Genomic DNA, 21993 nt, shown 5'->3' on the forward strand with positions numbered 1-21993 from the left:
TATCACAGGACACTCGGCGAAATATCTTCTATTGCATAAACTCGGCAAAAGTGGAAACCGGTGCAGGAGGTCCAATTAGCTGCTTGCAAAAATGATTCGCTGTCAACGATAGCACAACCTGTGTCATGATAAAGTGCCGTTGCAAAATTGAAACGAGAAAAGGGGGTTTTGAATTTTTCCGCCGGGGCTGAAAAGGAATTCAAGTGTTATCTGTCTTTTTTGCTGTGGAGCTGTTAGCAGTCCATCCAACATGGCGCCAAATGTGTTTGAGCAGCTCACAGCCATCTACCCCTGTGATGTAAAATCGATCTAAAATACAGCTTTTTCTCCATTTGTTTTATGTATTTCAGGAAGATGTTCCAAACTATGAGAATAAACTCATTCCTGATTCATTCCATTGGTGCAATAACAGCCCCCCTCCCTCTCCCATCTTCAAAAACAGAGAGAGGCACAGATATCTGCCTGTAGAAAAAATGTGCGCACTTGGCATCCACCGACTTGTCAATGACAGACCTTGACATGTAAAGTGATTCTTTTTGAAAGCTCTCGCTTTCCATAAATATTTAATTCGATGAAGTCCAATATCAGATCATAAAATCACAAAAAGCTATTAACTGCTTTGATTCCTATCACGCTAGGAAAGAAATATTTTTGTGAACACCTGCACACTGACACACAGAAAACTGAACCGACTAGTCACCGGAAAATTTGGACCAGTGTTCGCATCTCAAGTAAATCTTAAACATCTGTAAATTACATCGTAAAAAAGAGGGAAACATACACACGACGAAATTCTGGAAATATTTGACACGCCAGTTCTTAAACAAAATTAATGTGCGGAAAGTTTTAGTTTGCTTGAACGAAGCAAAATTTTACACCGGAAGTAAGGCGAGGATGACGGTTTAAGCTAGTAAACTAGTGTCTCTGATGCCGCAAAATACCTCAATCTGAAATTTAAAGAGCGTTGATTTTGATCGCCAATCTAAGATAAAAATGAAGCTGAAATTCTTTTATCCGGTGGATCATAAAAAATAAGCTCACGATTGAAAGACACATTCCTTGTCCTTCGCTTTGTCCGTTTTCGATGGAGAGAGAAAAAAAAGATAATGAACTGCCGATTGCAACAAGTAATAATTCCAAGAAAAGCTAATAGATGCTGTGCGGAGAAAATTAATTTCCTTTCAAGGATATACTTATTGAAAAATGTCTCTAATTGCTTCACTTTCAATTCTATGGACCAGATGGAAAACGACTTACTCATGAAACCTCATAATAGGAGTTCTTGTGGAGTGCTTTGCGATGTATCGATCGATCTGCCACTTATTCCTATGCAAAAGGATCGATGAACAGGGTGTCACTATACACACCTTAAAGATCGGTTCTTTATCATAGCTTCAAATGGGGAAATATTGATAATCGATCTTTTATTGCATCGCATGTAGCCTAATTTCCTTTCGCTCGATCAGTTTACCTATTTCGAAATTTCCACCAAGTTACAGTTACTAGTTCTGGGACTAAAACATCTTGTCTCTAACTTTTCACTAAATGCGCCGTGATATACAGGCAAAAAGTCAATCTGGCCCCTTAAAAATCTTCAATGTCCCCTAAAAATCGAGCTTGATGCACCACATGGCTCTTAAAACTCAAAGGTGAGTTTCGAATATTGATTGCAATGAAAATATTTTTCAGGAAATCAAAAATAACTTTTTCCGACGGAATTTGCATTTCTCGATTGACCACATCATGGACCAGATATTATTTTCAATCAAATTCTGGACCGGAAATAGAAACACATTTTCACGCACAATAGAGCAATTTTTCCGAAATTTTTTGAGCACTGTTAGAATGCGCTGGAAAACTTAATCGCTTCACACAGTGTTGATTTCGAAGTATAACTCTAATTAAGTCCCTTTGGCTTTGAGTTCTTCATCCGATGAATGTTTGTGCCCGCGTCGATATTTTGCTTTGGGAGTTTAACTTTCCATCAATTATTTCCTACGCTAAGTTTTGGAGAGAAATATGTGGTGTTTTATATTACACGTGATCAATCCACCAAATGAATCGAGTTGTGCGAAAAGGACGGAAGTCCAAAAGCTCGTGAGCCCTGGTCTGGTTTGTGTTAATATGTCTAGCAGTAGCGGAGCGTGAATGATCGATTGTCGATTTTTCCCCATTGAAAAGTATGGTAAAGAATCGAATATTAATGTGTTTGTTGCGAACATCCTGTTTATCGATCCTTTTCCATAGATTTAAGTGGCAGATTAATCGATATATCGCAAGGCACGCCACGCAACTGTCGTCTAGCGTGGCTCATGGGTATCCGAACTTTCGCCTTGTGTGCATGTCGAAATATTCAATTAATATTCTCATCCCTCATGCGAGAAATGTGGATATTGGAGTACCCATGAGCCATACGAGACATTTTCAACAACGAAGGCCGGGACTCATGAGTATTTTTTTTTTTTCCCGGGAGAAAAAGTGGCGAATCTTATCGAAGATATGACAATTTAAGCATCTTGTTCCGCCGGCTGTGTGAACAAGACAACGGGGGTTTCGAACTCATGAGTATTTGGACTTGCGCTTTTTTCGCCAGACTCGATTTAAATATGGAATCTCACCCTTATCCGTCTATCCCTCCCTGCTTTCGCTTCGTGTTTATCCTTCATCCCTTTCCCCATCCAATCCCCATAAAATCAACCGCACGATTAATTCCAGACCGCCTCCCTAACGGGATCATAAATTCCCCAATTGTAAACATAAAAATCGGCTCGAACATTCATGCAATAACAATTAGGGCTGAATATTTTCCAAGGTTTGGCAACCTTTTTACAACCTGAGTTCTAATCCATAAAAAGTGAGGATCATAAATTCCACCGGTCAAAGCTTTAAAAAAAAAACATGAAAAACGTTTGGAGGAACGGCCGAGGCTATTTTGTCGCTCCCGGATTTCAAATGTAAATCTGGGCCACGGCGTTCATGGGCTTTTCATGGGAGAGGGAGTACTGTTTCCAACAAATTTTTGCATAAATCTCGTCGATCGTCCAGTAATCTGGCCCGTTATGTCGCGACAAACAAGCCTTTAGAGACCTTTTCGGGTTTATCTGACACCTTAATTGTTGATCCGAAAATATCTTCACTAGGTGAAGTGACTATCGGTGCAGACTAACTGCCCAGCAAAAAACGAATTGTAGCACCTGATCCAACACCCCCCTCCCTCCCTCTTTTCCTTCGAGGTTCCGAATGGGGTTTCAGCATTACTAGTCAGTAAAGAAGAAGGTGGTGGAGTAGAGAGCGCGATTCACGCTATTTTGCGGAGAAAACAAGGCCAAAAAGTTCAAAATTTTCAAGTAATAATTAAAATTTTGAGCTCTAATGAGTCTCTCACACTGGAAAATGATGTGCTTGATGCCCATTTTTAAAGAATTAAAGCCATTTTTCAAAATTTACAGTCTTTCAAAATGAGCTTTCCGTGTGATTTTGCTAAAAATGGACAATTGAGCGTAGCCCCCCCAAATTTTAGCGTACCTCAAAATCGTTGGACGTGCATAAGGAGACCATAGATATGGTGTCCTGTGCCAATTTTGAATGAAATCGAACAGATAGATTCTGAGATATCGCTGTACACAGATTTGGGGGACGCCACACGGACGGACACACATTTTTTCAAGTATGGTTATTTTTACTCCTGGGACCTTAAAACGTCTAGAAATGATGAAATTTCAACTTTTTTTTTTTTTTTTTTTGGAGGATGACAATACTTCCTCTCTACCCTATGGGAGCGAGAAAGTAAAAGTCGCTTGAATCTAGAGTCCAGACTCTTAAAAACATTCAAAAGAAAAAATACTCTTGATTCAATTGGACTTTTTGCTTGAATCAAACGGAAATCCGCTTAGAACAAGAGGCTCGGCTCCTCGATTCAGGAAAAAATCGTATTGAATCAAGAGTATTTTTTCTTGTCGATATTTTTAAGAGTCTGGACTCTAGATCCAAGCGGCTTTTTTCCCAGTGCAGTCTTGCACTGGTGCTCATTAGAACTTAACATGTTTTACTCTGATTTAAATCTGTGAAATTTTTCGCCTTGTTTTCTCACTAAAATAGTGTGGACTCAGCACCGTTTTACGACCGCGTTGCTTACAGTTCGGGCTACGTTTCTTATATTAGTATGCTTTTCATGCTGGTCAGTAAATCTAGACTTCATTAACCGCAGCTTTCTATCGGATGTGAAATGAGTATAAAAATGACTGGATGGTTCAATTAATGACCCTGGCCTAAGGCAAAGCCATAAAACGGAAACTTCTACGTTTTTCGAGTTATATTATCAATTTTCACCTGAATCTCCATTGGAAGAGAATGATGGCAAATGGCAGTTTTTGGTATAATTTCTCAAGGATTCATAAAGCTGAAAATTTATCTTTTATCCGCACATCTCTATTTTATGCCCATTTTGTATTTGAGGAGCGTAGATTTCAAACCTAAGTAATATGACCATCGTTCCCTGTGAGAATTTCAGGAAATAAAACGTACTGAAAGTGCATAAACCAAAAACAATAGTTCAATGCATGGTGACGACCTCATGAACCTGGATTTAATTGTAAATTCTTAATTACTTAGGAGAAGCAATAGCATGTATTTAGTTAGGATTTGTGGTACTTCCCGATATTACAGCAGTGTGACTTTAAACTTTGGTGTTCCATTAAACTTAATTTTTCTTTTTTGTTGTTCAAGTATTGCGTCCGTCATTTTGGCCGACTTTCTTTTCCTATACTCCCACCTTATATCTCCGCCTGTTAGCCAACCTCTCATCCCCCTTTTTTGAATCACGTAAGCTCGGATTGACGAACCCCCGATTTTTACCAAAAAATTTCTCCATCAAACATGAAGAATTGTTGAGCAAAATTATTTTCAGCGGAGAATATCATGTTTTCGACTTGAAAACATGCGTTTACCCACTCTCCCTTTTTCTCAAGACCACGTAAGGTAAGGTCAGAACCCCTCCCCTCTTGAGTGGCTTACGCAATACTTCAACGGCCCCTAGAACCAGGGTTGTAATTTTTCATGAATACTGAAATCTTGAAATTTCATGTGAAATATTTCATGAAATTTCAGAAAAACGTTAAAGGCATTGAAAAATGTTTTTCGGAATTCAATGCATAATAAATAACTGAAAGCAGGTGGGTTTGGCTTTTTGGTGAGTTTAGTGCGTGTTGCATACCCAGCCCCCGAAAGTATGATTCATGTTTTTTATTTTTTTTCTCAGTTTTTGTGAAATCTCATGAAATATTTCGCGGAAATTACCAATCTTTCGTATTTTTTACTTGTGCTACTCTACCTAGAACCGAAGTTCCCTCTGTGACGTCATAAATGCCAGGCAAGTACCGGCGGCGATTCTTCGAAGTTGCAACACTGTTTTTCTCCATTTAAATGTATGCTAAACAATCGATTCATGGTGAAACAGCTTTAGGGCCGTCCCTAAATTACGTAACGATCTAAGGGATGGGTTCTTTTTTAGCGTTACGTAGCGTTACAGGGGGGGGGGGGGGGGGGGCTATAGAGCGAAGCGTTACGTAGCGATTTTAAGTGATTTTATTTTCGAGTTTCTGTAGAATTCTTCGTTGGTCGTTTTTGGAAGTTTTGAAGAAACTCAAAAATATTCTCTGCAATTCTTTCACTTTTCCTCACTAAATAGAAACGCCAATTTATCCGGAAAATGTTTGGCGATGTTTAGATGATTTTTTATCGAAACTGGGGGACAGGGGCCCGGTTAAGCGTAACGTAATTTTCAGGGCGTCTAGCGTTAAGAGCGTTACGTAGCGTTACAGGGGATGGGGGTGTCAAAAAACCGCAAATTTATCGTCATGCAATTTAGGGACGGTCCCCTCTGCCTCATTTTAACTTAAAATCGATATTTTTAATGTATAGTAATGGAGAAAAAACACTGTCGCCACACAGTGGATGGAGTCAATGGGAGAGGTCGAATATGATTTAAAAACTTTAAAAGCGTATATCTTCATAATATAAAACGTTGATATTTTAAAAGTAGTTTCATTAGGTTCCTCGTAAAATTTTCTTTAAAAATTATCCCTTTAAATTAAAATTGTGACGAGATGTACGTAAAATTTTACCGTTTTTATCTAAAATGTCTTGTCCGACTTCTTCCAAAGACTCGTTCCACTGTGCACCAACGTGGGAAATCGCCAGTGGCAAGTGGAACAGTGGCGTGGCGTGCTTTGCGATATATCGATTGATCCGCCATTGAAACCTATGGAATTTGATCGATAGAGAGGGTGTTCGCAACGAACACCTTGATAATCGATTCTTTACCATAGTTTCAAATGGGGAAATATCGATAATCGATTGTTCGAGCCTCACCACTGAAGTGGAAGTTGTTGCCGATTCCCTATCACGTTTAGCTTTAAGTGTTGTTCCGTTGCCTTTGGACCTGCTCGAGTCCATCTGATTGTGGGCACTCTGCTGGCGCTATGTTGGCGATGAGGCTGGATTGGATGTTGCACGTTTGTCCGTTTGTCGCACGTTGCATGCTCAGCTGTTTTATTGTCTCTTGTCATTAGGGGATCTGTTGGCAGGACTGAGCAAGTTCGCCAAGCTCGCTCGGTCGGTGACCAGGAGTCGCTCCGTCCTCGCATCCCAGTTCTCCTCCCATGTTCCGGCCGTCAAGGATTCCGTCAAGCAGTCCAACTTGGCCCACGTAAGTTCCCACCTCCTCTCTAAGTAAAAATGTTTCCTCTGAAAAAAGGGAGATCCGAAAAAAGGGGGAAAAAAGAAGAAAAAGGAACTTAGAGAGCCAAGGTTGCGACAGGCAGGGAATACCGGGAAAACTGGGAAATGTCAGGGAAAATTAAAAGTCAGGGATAAACTGGAACTGCCAGGGAAAAAGAGAGAATGGTAGATAATAAAAACAAAAAAAAAAAACAAAAAAAAAGAACTCAGAGAGCCAGGGTTGCGACTGTCAGGGAATACCGGGAAAACTGGGAAATGTCAGGGAATTTTAAAAAGGCAGAGATAAACTGGAAATGTCAGGGAAAAAGGTACATCTAAAAAAAAAGAAAAGAACTCGGAGAGCCAAGGTTGTTGCTACAGTCAGGTAAAACCCGGAAAACCGAGAAATGCCAGGGAATTTTAGAAAGTCAGGGATATCCGGGAAATATCAGGAGAAAATCGCAAAGTCACCTTAATTGCCTTTCTAGAATGGGTTTGACGTTTCGAACCACACATTTTTCCTGAAACCCATTCCAAATCATGTCTTTTTAAGTATCTGGCATATCCTCAATCTTGTAGGAATTTTACCAAAATGTGACAGGGAAATCAGGGAAATATCAGGAAATTTCATTCTTTAAATCCCGTGGCAACCCTGAGAGACGAAACCTAGGCCCTACGAACCGGATAGTTCATTTAGTATGCAATGGGTCACTAAACCTTGCGCTTTTTATTTACTAAGCTTTAAAACTTAAGCGCAGCACGAAGTCGAAGTCAAGACCAAGTGTCTCATTTCGCCTTCAATTTTGATGATACTTCAAGCTCATCCATGAAGCACGAATAGTCGTATCAAAGAACCGTGTGAGTTTGAGAGCCTTGGCCTGTTCTGCTGTGCTAAGAAAGAACGCCTCATTTTGAGCGTGAAAACATAGAGTCATGGGGAAAAGTTTATCCGAACAATCATCAGTAATTCCCACCGAATGGTGTCTGATGAATGACGCTTTGGATCGTTTGTAGTCTAAATAGGACCTCAAATGACAGTATACGTTTGGCAAAACTGTATGTTGCTGTGAAAAAAAGAATGATGGATTTGGTGATCGGAGGTCAGATGTAAACGTTCGATCAAACATTGCTTTTGGGCACAGGAAGTCCCAGGACGACAAAGTCTACATCTTCGCTCTCTTGAAGAAAGTAAAGAGATAAAACAATACTAATGAAATGTAAAGATTTTGATTAATATTGTTTCACATCGAGTCATGTTTTTGTGTTATTTTAGCAGGACCTCAATTGAATTCGAATTAATTTTAACAAAACTTCAAATGAAAGGATCAGAGGCAGAGGGACTTAATTGCGTTGCAAAGTTGCAACCCTTGACAATATACTTATATTTTTAAGAACATTAGAAAAGCTCTCAGATTTTGTGTGAAAATTTTCCTTGTATCAAGAAGCCTCTGGAACTTTTAATGTATGTATGAAATGAGCTCATGAAAGAATAATGTGAACGTTGCGATGTAATTGAGCCCATCTGCCTCCAATCAATCCTAATGACATGGGCTGTCTGATACAGTCTGTACCTAATGATACAGTCAAAGTTGATTTCATTAAAAATTTTAAGAGTCACTCTACCGACTTAACTAGAGTCCCTTTATAGAGTCAAGACAACACCCCACATGGAGTCACAAACGGGAATAAAGATTACAGAAATTGAACGCTCTTTGTAATCTTTGATCGGCCCATTCTTAAATTCCTTTCTCCGCTCCTTCTCTCATTCCGTTTGTTCCTTGCCGCACCCTCAATTCCCTGGTCCATTCCAGATTATAATCTTTGCAATCGGTGAAAATGGAATCTTTATTCCCGTTTGTGACACTGTGAAGGCCTAAAATACGGGAACCAATCAGAAATGGATTCACATTGTCTTGACTCTCAGTATAAAGGGACTCTAGACTTAACCACCAAAATACTTGCGTTAATGATGGAAAATGATTGGTAAAGAATCAGCGTCGCGGCGGAGAGTTCGATCGAGAACCTTCGCTGCATGCATAGACTCCACTACTTCGTTATACATTTTGGAGTGAGATCCTGTGCCAGAGTCTATTTTGCGCTCAAAACCCTCGATTGGCATGAACACGGAGTGGAATCTACTCTTTTCGCGGAGTGCGATACGCTTCTATGATGCTAATTTCACTCCGCATTCACAGTCCTCGGGATTTTTGGGCGATAAATAGACTCCGGCGCCGAATTTCACTCTTCGAGTTTCTCATTAAGGTGATTCGATGGACGCCATATTTTGTGTCAGAACGGCATGCGATATATCGCATCAAGTGGTTCCATTTTTTCAGCTACTCGTCATTTTTCTCCAATTTTGAGATCGCAATTCTGTTGTCACGAGACTAAAGCACTCACTAACCAATTTTAACAAAGAAATTCAGCGTAATAAAGGCGTGGTTTTGTTTCGAGAGAAAATATCGCATTCGAGTGCAGTTTCGATATCAGTATCGAATGCGATGTTTTCTTTCTAAAAAAAGCACGCCTTTATTACGTTGAATTTCTTTTTTAAATAAATTGGTAAGTGAGTACTTTAGTCTTCTGACAACAGAATTGCGATCTCAAAATTGGAGAAAAACGACGAGTAGCTGAAAAAATCGAACTAATTGATGCGATATATCGCATGCCGTTCTGACACAAAATATGGCGTCCATCGAATCACCTTAACAGTGTAAAATTCCTTGAGCTTCGTGAAATGGACCACTAGATAAGGTACGAATTTCAGCATTCTGATACATGTTTCTTAACCAAAATTTTACGTAAAACACGATGCTCACAACGAAAATTACCGAGTTCAACTCCTTACGAAGATATTTAATGATTCTTAATGCGTGAATTCAAACCACCCGCTCATGAAAACTCAATGCTCTGCGTGATTCACATCGCGCGCTAAACGTTATCATGACAGTCTCTGCGATATAAAAATCTGGCAACCTCAATCTTGACGCTTTGGCTCAGCTATAGCACATTGCTGATAGTTTGAACAACACATGGTGGGAAATGAACATTGCTCGATTGAGAAGCTTGCTGAAACCGTTGTAGCGGGCGATTTGACTCACGTAGAGTTTTGAGTTTCTTGTGAGCGGGCAGTTCAAATTCCTCGTAACCAATGTGAAATAAAAACGTTAATATCTTCGTTAGGAGTTGGTTTCCGTAATTTTCGTTGTGTGAATCGTTCTCTACGTGAAATTCTGGTTAAGAAACATGTATCAGATCGCTTAAATTCGTACCTTGTCTAGTGGTCCATCGTGTAAGTGTGCAATGATTACTGATCTGGTGGCTTTAACGGAATTTCAGATGATGAGTTTGAACGCGGACGTGATGCCTCAATACCGACAAGAAGCGCCCAAGACGCCGCCGCATATCCTCCTACACTATTGCGCCTTCAAAGCCATCTGGGACTGGGTCATTCTCTGCCTCACCTTCTACACAGCCATCATGGTGCCCTACAACGTAGCTTTCAAGAACAAGGTATGCCCCACGTTTCGTCTTCAAACTTCTCACACAAATGGACCACTAGACAAGGTACGAATTCAAGTATTCTGATACATATTTTTTAACCAAAATTTCACGTAAAACACGATGCGCACAACAAAAATTACCGAAATCAACTCCTTACAATGATATTAAATGATTCCTGATGCGTGAATTCAAACCACCCGCTCATTAAAACTATCAATGATCTACGTGATTCGCATCGCGCGCTGAACATTATCATGACAGTCTTTGCGATATAAAAATCTGGCAACTTCAATTTTGACGCTTGGGCTCAGCTAAAGCAAATTGCTTATAATTTGAACAACACATGGTGGGTTATGAACAGTGATCGATTGAGAGGCTAGCTGAAACTGTAGTGGTGCGCGATTTGACTCACGTAGAGCTTTGAGTTTCTTGTGAGCGGGCAGTTCAAAATCCGCGTAACCAATGTGAAATGAAAAGGTGAATATCTTCATCAGGAGCTGGTTTTAGTACTTTTCGTTGCGCGAATCGTGTTTTACGTGAAATTCTGCTTAAGAAACATGTATCAGATTGCTTAAATTCGTACCTTGTCTAGTGGTCCATTTCAATTCAGTTCTATGACTGTGATAGAGCCAGGCAAAATGAGACTAAGATGAAAGGTAAAATTCAAGTTCAAACTAAAGTTCAACTTTAGATTTTGTGTACATTTTTTGCGCAGAGTGGTGTGTGATTAGCCCCTTCAAGCTTTGGTGCAGTACATAGTCATCTGTTTATTGCCTCTATTTTTCATGTCTCATTTTGTCTAACTCCTTAACAACCATTTTTTTTTAAAAAATTTGGATTTGTCCAGAAAACCTAAAATCAACCTCAGAAGTAACCGAAGTCAGTGGCTTAGATGAAGGATGAGTTGATTTTGTACTCAACCTCCAATCCTTTAATATTCCTCTGAGGTTGACAATCGATTAGTAAAGTGTTTATTTTTTTGCACTAAATTGGTTTGAAATCTAGTTGACACCCACTGCTGAGAATTTGTGGACGGAGCCAAGATGAAATCTAAATCATATCATTAAGAATCCAGGAACAGGTAACGAAAAAATTAAATAATGGAAAGACGACTAGAAACAGAAGTATTAAATAAGCATATCATAGATTTATCTATTCTAAATATGTTAGGCCCCTTCCCACTATCTTGCTGTTGGTCGAGCTAGTGAGCCATTTGAACACATTGCCACCAGTATATTAGAATGGGTCAGTTGAATCGTCTTTTGACGCTTGATTCTTGTAGATTATCAAAAAATAATAAGATCCGTCGAAACAGCAACTTTCTACGTTCAAAATTTGCCGAGATATCGCGCTTCGAAAAATTCGGTTTATCCACCGCGGTAGTGACGCCCTCGGTTTCTTCCACCTTGCTTTCATCCGAGTTTCATATTAAGTAACCAGCTAGTAAAAAGGTGAGCCTCCCTGATAAATGAAAGCAAAGTGGAAGAAACCGAGGGTGTCACTACTGCGGTGGAGGGCGTCAAAAACCTGACTTTTCAAAGGGGGATATCTCGGCTAATATTGAACGTAGAAAGTTGCTGTTTGGGCGGATCTTATTATTTTTAGCTGATACACAAGAATCAAGCATCGAAACACGATTCTGTGACTAGCGCAACCGACCCATTCTAGAGGCAGGTTGAAGTCAAATACCCAAGTAGCACAGTGCTACGAAAATGCTGGTATTAAATTTCAATTTGAATTCAGTACAATTGTAATTATTTTACTGATAAATTGCAATTTTTTTACGTCATTTAGTCGATTTATGCCGATTTTAAACAATCGAAGTCAGGACATTTTGTCAACGATTTTTTGTCCGCGCACCTTTTTTGTCCAGTAGTTCACGCCCACACGTAAAATAAGCAACGGTGACTTGGTTCAAGCGTTATATTTTAGGCGGTATGTAAAATTATATTGACAATATGGAAATAAGAAATTGAGAGAGGGAGGTGTTGTTATGGCTGCTCCTTTTCTAAATGAAATGTTCTTACTTTCTCCTTTTGAATCATCTTTTTAAATTGTCATTGGTGAATATTTGGTTTTATTTCTATCCTTGGAGTATTCGATGTACAACATATCTTATATATGTATAGGTACTTTTGTTTATTTTTTTAATTTTTTTTTACGAAATTATTACTTCGTTTTGAAAACATTCATATTTTTAAAACGTGACAAATATTTGTAAAACCTTTTCCAATCGACATTAATCTCAATAAACCGCAGTTGTGCCGACAGAAACTGCAAAAATAAATAAAAGGGGGAGAAAAACCAAGAAGGACGCAATCTTTAGTTTTAACCCATTTGTACATCGATCTTTTAGAGTCAAATACGTCAAATTATGAGGTTGCGCGTACACCTCACTGCAGCACGATAAAAGCATAAAATGTAAAAGAAAAAATTAAAGTGCTTTGGAAATCATTAAATTTGACACGGAACCACCAACATTCAAAAAACACACATTATATTATTATTCTCCTTTGATAAATTGATACATATTTTTTCCCCATCAATTTAAATGAGAATAATCAATGCAGCGTGTGCAAAAATTTCAAAATCATTAGTTAAAAAACGCTGACTATGCGAGTATTAAGTGAATATTAAGAGTATTTAGTGAATTTTGTCTCATGGAATTGACGCTTCCCCATTTTTACCAAAACTCTCAACTATATATTATTCTCCGTTGAACCAAACAGACCAAACAAAAAAAAACAAGCAAACCCTCATTCTTCCAAGACATTTTACATTTTCATCCAAAAACGTCGTGAGCAATTGTCGTTTGTATTTACATGTGGGCCAATTAACTTTGGGTCGCAACTGGCACGTGGACCAAAACTCCCGTGTCAAAAAAACGCGTGGACGTATGAATAACTGGAAAAAACAGGTGCGCGGAAAAAAAATCGTTGACGAAATGTCCTAAAACCGAACAATCAACAAAATGAGCTCCATGTGTCAGAGAGATATGCAACATGCAATTCAATTAAAAATCGCAACTTATTTCAATCGTATTGCAATAAGTTTCAATAAATGGAGCCCCTTCATATAGGAGCCAGGCAACATATACAAGAAACAGTTAAATTGAAATATTTTTACCATGTAATTGCTACTCATTGCAATCTGTGCTACGTGGGTAGCGCTCTCTACCGGCTTAGAGTCCCTTTATACTGAGAGTCAAGACAATGTGAATCCATTTCTGATTGGTTACCGTATTTTAGGCCTCCACAGTGTCACAAACGGGACCGAAGTTTACATTTTCACCAATTGCAAAGATTATAATCTGGAATGGACCGAGGAATCACGGGTTCGACAAGGAACAAACGGAATGAGAGAAGGAACGGAGAAAGGAATTTGAGAATGGGCCGATCAAAGATTACGAAAAACGTTCAATTTGTGTAATCTTTTATACCCGTTTGTGACTCCATGAGGGGGTGTCCGGTGTCGTCTTTACTCTCAAGGGACTCTATACCGGCTGACCGCTTGAACTGTCAATTCGAGTCGAACATTTTGAGCTCATGGGCATGAGTACAAGACTGAGGGGGGTTCCTTAGACCCTGTCCACAGAGGCGCGGTTCGAGGAACTTATTCGACGAACAAACGAGGATGCTGTCCACGCGAGTTCGTCCGAACTGGAGCCGGAACTTCCAAAAACCATACAATGATTGCAAAATAATAGATTAATACGGCCGCGAGAGTAACAAAAACAAATGTCAAGACATAAAGGACGCAAAAAACAAAAACAAACGTATTCACAAGGAAAGGAACATAGCAGCTCGGAGTACGGGGGAAGTTCCGGGAGTTCCGGGGTTTGGAGGAATGAGTTTTAGCTCAGCTAAAACTTGTTCCTGGAACAAGTTTTTAGCTGAGCTGAAACTTATTCCTCCAAAACCCGGAACTTCCCCCGTACCCCGAGCTTCTACATATGTTTCTTTTGATGTGAATTTGCTTGTTTTTGTTTTTTACGTCCTTTACATGTCTTGACATGTATTTTTGTTACTTTGGCGGTCGTAATAATCTATTATTTTGCGATAATTGTATAGTTTTATTGAAGTTCCGGTTCCAGTTCGGGCGAACTCGTGTGGACAGCATCCCCCGTTTCAAGGAATAAGTTCCGGGAACTGAGAAGTTCGAGGAATAAGTTCCGCGAACCGCACTCTTGTGGACAGGGCCTGAGGAACCCCCCTCAGTCTTGTACTCATGCCCATGAGCTCAAAATGTTCGACTCGAATTGACAGTTCAAGCGCTCAGCCGGTGTAGAGTCCCTTGAGAGTAAAGACGACACCCCCTCATGGAGTCACACACGGGAATAAAAGATTACACAAATTGAACGTTTTTCGTAATCTTTGACCGGCCCATTCTCAAATTCCTTTCTCCGTTCCTTCTCTCATTCCGTTTGTTCCTTGTCGAACCCGTGTGGACTGGGCCTTAGTGTTTTTTCCTTGTAGTAAGTGGATTGAGTAACGAATAATTTGGATGTTTTGATTGGTCGGAGCAGACCTCGGAGGACGTCTCGCTGCTGGTGGTGGACTCGATCGTGGACGTGATCTTCTTCATCGACATCGTGCTCAATTTCCACACGACGTTCGTGGGCCCCGGCGGGGAGGTGGTCTCCGACCCGAAGGTCATCCGCATGAACTACCTCAAGTCGTGGTTCGTCATCGACCTCCTCTCCTGCCTCCCGTACGACGTGTTCAACGCCTTCGACCACGACGAGGACGTAAGTACCCCCGCTGGCTTCGGCCCCTCCCGCACGGCCACCGCGCCCGGAATCACCGTTTCAGGGCTCGCTTTGGACGACTGTGACGTCAGCGATGAAGAAACAGAGATTTTTGACGAGAATGTAAGTCCCTCTCCCTCGTTCGCTCAGCTCGCCCATCCTACCTCTACCGAAGCACCCTCGTGATCTCCTTCCATCTCCACTAATCCGCTTCCCGTCACTACTCCCATAAGCAATGCTACGGGAAAACGCCGTATGTACCTTCAGGCGTTGCCAAATTTCCTTTGATAAAACACGAATTCCCTGGTACACTTATGAATCTTTTCCTTCCAATTTTATAGATAATTTTGTCCGCGATGGAGATGTTGCATGTGTAAGGGATTTACGATTTGACTGATGTTTCTTATGTAAAAGTTCGTGAGAAACACGATGGTGCCACTGGTTTTCTCTGAAATCCACTCCCAAGCTCAAAAAAAGTTCTCAAGTTGAGGCCAAAATGGAGGAGATAGCCCGCCCTACCCTGAGAGTCCACCTCTACATCAAGAAAAACTCTCCATGCAAAGATAGGGAGCAAATACATTGACAGGGCTGCCACTTCATTTGGGGACTCCAAAACTGAAAACACGGCAACCCTGCTAATGTAGTTGCTCCCTATCTTTGCATGGAGAGTTTGTCTTGCTGTAGAGGTGGACTCTCAGGGTAGGGCGGGATATCCCCTCCATTTTGGCCTCACTTTGAGAGCTTTTATTGAGCTTGGGAGATGATTTCAGAGAAAACCAGTGGCACCATCGTGTTTCTCGCGAACTTTTAGGAAATCGAAGGAAATTTGGAAACTCTCGAATTTTTATACGGCGTTCTTCCTTACCGCGGCAGAATGAGTCAATTAGACCGCGTTAAGCATAAAGGAACCAAGCCACGTCAGCTATTGCCAATTTTAATCGGGCAATTTTATCCATGGAAACGATTTTGCGGATGTTCGTGCAAATTTCAGTGAATTTTCTGCATAGCACGAGGCAAATTTTTCTTAATTTTCGAAGGGATTCGCACAAACGTTTTCTCGTAAAAAATTAAACTGCCCAGTTCTCTGATTTGCACTGGTTGCTCAAAAACAAGGTGGAAGAAACCATGGCATGCACCATCTCGGTGGATAACTTTACACGCCGTGTTTTTCGATGCGCTACATCTTCGTATAGATATTAGACGTACGCAGGAACTTTTAAATCGAGGCAGCAAAAGATACTTGCAGAGATTATCGATGGCTGAAGTGCGCAACCACGAATCTTTGTTTGCGACGTTGTAGACTTCCACCATACTTTATCTTTCTTTGGAAAGCTAGTCAACTTAATGTCTTAAAAATTTCCTTGATTTTTCTTATCCATCAGCAGTGAAGCTGTGTAATTGAATTTTCTCTCCTCGAAAATATAAAATAGGAGCCGGAATTTTGAAATACCGCAATAGAGATATCGACGGTGAAACTACCAAACCACGTATCTCGGTTTGCGACGTCGCAGACTTCCTGTCATACTTTATTTTTTAAACGAAAAACTACTTAACATCCAGTCTTGAAAATTTCTGTGATTTTTCCTCTTTGTGCGGAAAAAATTCCGTGAAAATTTCAAGGAATGATATTGATTTGGTCTACTTCAAAAAAATAAAATGTGAGCGTAGATTTTTAAACACCGGAAACGAGATACGTGGTTTGGTAGTTTCACCGTCGATATGCGGTTTCGCACTTTAGCTGTTGACATGTCAAAGATTCCTGACTTAGTTCTCTGTTTTTCTGTTTGATAGAGCCTAGAATTCCTTAACTTACTCGCGGCACAGAAAGAAATATCTCGATAATCATGAAAAGTAAACGCAAGGATGCAACGTTTTCCAAGATATGGAGGCCACTCTTGCATAATTCATTACCTTTCCTGTCACTCTTCCCCACTCACCGCTCACCTGACCTCTTGCCTCCTTCATTTCGCTTCCCACTGTCTCCATTTTCCTAGACCTCTTTTAATCTCTTAGCTTTATAGAAATGTTCAGTCAACTCCCTCCGGCTTAAAGAGCAAACAAAACCGTTTACGTTATTCTCGATCACTTTAAATTAAAATCCCTCTCTTGAAACTAAAGTTTCGTCCTCTTCATTCAAAAGAATGAGCATAATGGGATTAAAGTTTCCACTCACAGACTCGAACAGGACTCCACCGCATCCTCTTGCCAAACAGTTTCAATCCTGGAATTCTGGCGAATAGATGCCCCGAGAGATTTTCCCACACGTTTATTCTTTTGTTTAATATTATGTGCAACACGTAAATTGTATTGGTTCACGCCGTTTCCGCGTAAATCCTTCGAATATGAATTTCGCTAATTATGCTATTCCATAACGCTATTACATATCGACGGTGAAACTACCAAACCACGTATCTCGTTTGCGGTGTTTAAAAATCTACGCTCACACTTTATTTTTTTGAAGTAGACCAAATCAATATCATTCCTTGAAATTTTCACGGAATTTTCTCCGCACAAAGAGGAAAAATCACAGAAATTTTCAAGACTAGATGTTAAGTAGTTTTTCATTTAAAAAATAAAGTATGACAGGAAGTCTGCGACGTCGCAAACCGAGATACGTGGTTTGGTAGTTTCACCGTCGATATGGAAGTAATGGTTGATTAGTAAGTATTTAATACGGTACAATACCTTCTTACTAACGACTAACAATAAGTTAAATGAGAAAATTGAAATGAAGGAAAAATAGGTAGTTAACATTCAATTTACACCTGAGCATAAAAAGGGGAGTTTTAAGACGTTAAATGAACTACGGGCATGTTTAAACGCATTTAAAAATTTTAACTGCATTTCACATCGCCCAATTCCCCCTCTTGTTTTACCATTTCGCTTTGATATAATCTACCTTTCGGTCTGAATTCTTGGGCACTTTTGTGATATACCTGCTTACTAACGACTGACAATGAGTCGAATGAGAAAACTGAAATGAATGAAGAATAAATAGTTAACATTCAATTTACATCTGAGCATAAATAGAGGAGTTTTAAGACGTTGAATGAACTACGGGCATGTTTAAACGCATTTAAAAATGTTATCTGCATTTTCACCGCCCATTCCCTTTCTTGTTTTACTATTTCGCTTCGATATAATCTACCTTTCGGTCTGAATTTTTGGGAATTTTTTGTGACAAATTGGTCCTAGAAGACCCCTCTATTTTCTGTTATCTAAGACCAACTTTAAGTTCCTGTGAAGCAGGGCCCTTTTTCCCTTTCCTTTACTTGAACGATAGTGCAACAGCGGTACGGTGGATGCAACTCTTCGCGCTCGAGGGCCGTGCGTGTTGCATGCACGCAAGATTGCAGGCGCTCCGGTTTTCTGAATCAGCTCCATGCTGCAACAACTGGAGTTATGGCGTAGATATCGAGGAGTCACATGATTCATCCGATCAAATATGGATGTTTCGAACTTATTTTTTAGAATATACGGCACAAAAAACCCCAGCAAATCTTATCGGGTGAATCTAGTAATTTAATTTCTAATATTCGCGCCATTGAATGCAATCATTTTGACCGCCGTATTGGATTTTAAAGCCTTTCTGGGATCAGTCAGACAAGTCTTTGATATTAAAATCGATGGAATAGCAATATCCAAATGACGTTCATAATTTAGCACTACTGTTGATATCTTACCTATCGTAGTTAATCTCCACCCTTACCGTTGTGCAGATTTTTTTTCCCCCCTTTTTTTAATGAAATTATGAAGGGAAGCTATGCAACGAAGTTGGTCAATTGTTGTTTGGCCTATTATTAAAAGCCCTTCAAGCGCAGCATCCATTTATTTCACGGCCTATTTCTGCAGAAATTGTATTTCCAAAATACCGGAATGGAAAAATGAAATTAATCTCTGACTTCCTGAGAGTGCCTCTTCCCGGGAAACTCAGGGGTCATATTTTCATTAACTTTTCCTCAGTTGAATCATTCCGAAAAGGCTGTCGACGAGGGCGTTAATTGAAAAAAAAGACGCTGTTCGAAATAAAAACAAAACGAAAACCCGCATGCTCTATTCTTCGTTTATTTCCTTCACAGATCATACTGCAAGACTTGCTCAAAGCTTCTCCGCACTTTAGATTTACCTTCATAAATTTAAATTCTCCCGCAGAGTAATTTTTCTTAATGCATTTTTTGCTTGGAGAACTGTGCTATTCTCTTCTCTCTCATTTCCTTCAGTTTCAGTGCACCTTCTTACCGCCGCGCTAGGGAAGGACGCCGTATGAACATTCGAGAGCTGCCAAATTTCCTCGAATTAAACACGCATTTGTAAGGAAGTTTTGCATATTTTTCCTTGGAATTTTCAGATATTTTAGATTAAGTTGCGAACAAAACTTTCTGAAAAATTTGAGGGGAAAATGTTCTCAACTTTCCGGGTAACTTCGACTTCTATTGGAGGGAATATAGCAACTTCTGAAGGCTCATACGGCGTTATTCCTTAGCACGGCAGCTTAGTGCATGCCTCTCTTGTCTCTTCGTGAATTAGAATACTCTCTACGTTTAATTATACATAAACTATTCCCGGGTGATTTACTCGATTACCGCGAGAAAACGTTCTCAATTCAATGCCAAACTCACTTTTTTTCGCATTTTGAATGCATCCTCCGTTTTGTGATGTTAACAAGTAGTTTAAGGTGATTCGATGGACGCCATATTTTGTGTCAGAACGGCATGCGATACATCGCATCAATTGGTTCGATTTTTTCAGCTACTCGTCATTTTTCTCCAATTTTGAGATCGCAATTCTATTGTCAGGAGACCAAAGCACTCACTTACCAATTTTAACAAAGAAATTCAACGAAATAAAGGCGTGGTTTTTTTAGAGAGAAAATATCGCATTCGAGTTCAGTTTCGATATCAGTATATCGAATGCGATATTTTCTCTCTAAAAAAACCACGCCTTCATTACGTTGAATTTCTTTGTTAAAATTGGTTAGTGAGTGCTTTAGTCTCCTGACAACAGAATTGCGATCTCAAAATTGGAGAAAACTGACGAGTAGCTGAAAAAATCGAACCAATTGATGCGATATATCGCATGCCGTTCTGACACAAAATATGGCGTCCATCGAATCACCTGAAAAACATTAGATCAAAGAAGAAAAATTATTAAAACGAGTTCAATCCGCCATCTTTTTTGTCATCTTGAAAAATATTAATATGATGCTATTCCTCATTTTTATGGATCCCCCTTCGTTCTTTCTTTGTATCATTCGCCAGCGAATTTTCACCTTCAATATTAATCACTTCATTGTTAATTTTTCGGATTCAAATTTAAAATGTCTTTTAATTTTTATTATCACCTTATACCTACCTGTGTCGGAGGCTTTCCCTTCTTTCCGTACCGTTTACACCCGTCCCTCGTGATCAGATGATCATATATCAACCCAACACATACCTGCTGCTACTCATAGACTTGCTACTTCAATCATTTTGGCAATTGACATAGACCATGATTTCTTATAGAGTCACGTACAAGTGCTAGTGCAAGAAGAAAGGATAGATTGAGGAGGGGATAAAAAAACAACTTTAAAATGAAAAACCCTGCGATTGTTTTATGTAAAGGCAGAAAAGAGCTAGGGTGCTGACACTGGAAAAAAAACACATTGGATCTTGAGTTGAGACTCTTAAAACCATCGACAAGAAAAAATACTCTTGATTCAATCAGATTTAAGCTTAAATCAAGAACCAAGCCTCTTAATTTGAGCGGATTTCCTTTTGATTTAAGCTTAAATCTGATTGAATTAAGAGTCCTTTTTCTTGTCAATGCGTTTTCAAGAGTCTGGTCTCTAGATCCAATGTGTTTTTTTTTTTTTTTTTTCCAGTGCATGGAACAGTCCGATCTTACAAACTTTTTTTATCATTAAATTCTCTCGCATGCTGTTTTTTTTTCTTTTTTTTTCTTTTTTTTTTTAAATCAAAGTTGGGAAATTAAAATGGTAATATTTTTAAGCCCGTATAATCGTAACTCTGTAAAACTTTAAAAGATAGTCAAAATGATAACCTCCGGCTAGGCTAGGGACGGCCTTCTACGATAATATTCAAAAAATGAAATAAAAATCCATACAAAGTTTGACGACAAGCTTCAGCGGCTGAAGTTATTTTGGCTCCTTTCCTTTAGTGCACGCGATCACTCTCAATTTCGGGTGTCAATATCAGTTGTCACCTCATTCACCGAAAAAAATAATATGCTGTTTTAGCATCTAGGATGTCAAAAATGTGTCTGGTGATCCCAAGATGCTGCCTTTACTGCCCCCGCAGTTAATTTTACATCCTGTGAATGCAAATTCAACTGCGGGAGCAGTAAAAGCAGCATCTTGGGATCACCAGACACATTTTTGACATCCTAGATGCCAAAACAGCATATTATTTTTTTCAGTGTTACAAAATGTCTCCTTGCTTAATGACCCAAATAATCCCAAATAAACCTCATAATTCCACTATCCTCCCAAATACACCGGCCTTTTTTACCACTTACGTCTCTTCGTCATGACTGTCAAAATCATCCTAAACTAATAACATTTAATCTCTGTCACAGAAGGGAGTTGCTGTTTGGTTTTTGTCTCTTCGTGCGGTTTTTGTCCGTTGACCCAGGCGTCCGAAGCACACCCTGAAACACGTCGACTCCGTTCATTTGCGTAGAAATTAGTTTTTACATGATGGTATAGTGTCGACGTCGTATTGAAAATTTGTAAAAATGGTATCATATCTTTTGCTATTTTTTTCTTGTGTGTCGCACTATGTTAATACATAATTTTCTCCTGCCTCGGTTTCTTTTACGACGGTATTGGAAACCTTCTTTTAAGACGCTTTTAAAAGCCTCCTCCACCGCTAATCCAAAAATGGCCTCAAAGGTACCTATGAATTGATGGGAATTCGACAATTTTCCTTGACTTTAAAAGAGGATTTTTTTTTTTTTTTTTTTATTCATAGAAAATATAACAATTAGTATACAAATAATCAAGCTGTTCTTGAAAACTCAAATAT

At 39.5% G+C, this 21993-nt stretch overlaps 1 protein-coding gene across 10 annotated transcripts in view; it reads left to right on the forward strand.

Annotated features, from left to right (window-relative positions):
• eag (potassium voltage-gated channel protein ether a go-go) overlaps positions 1-21993 on the forward strand; it is a 389509-nt gene that overhangs the window by 338273 nt on the left and 29243 nt on the right. For 5 of the 10 annotated variants that reach the window (XM_072302442.1, XM_072302445.1, XM_072302448.1 and 2 more), the window contains 3 exons: positions 6570-6706; positions 10057-10230; positions 14747-14968. In XM_072302442.1, the coding sequence (XP_072158543.1) occupies positions 6570-6706; positions 10057-10230; positions 14747-14968 (533 nt within the window). The remainder of the gene's footprint in view (positions 1-6569; positions 6707-10056; positions 10231-14746; positions 14969-21993) is intronic. The other 5 variants (XM_072302446.1, XM_072302447.1, XM_019040140.2 and 2 more) reach the window with 1 other exon arrangement.

The sequence above is a fragment of the Bemisia tabaci genome, chromosome 7, assembly GCF_918797505.1.
Source record: "Bemisia tabaci chromosome 7, PGI_BMITA_v3".
Lineage (NCBI taxonomy): Eukaryota > Metazoa > Arthropoda > Insecta > Hemiptera > Aleyrodidae > Bemisia > Bemisia tabaci.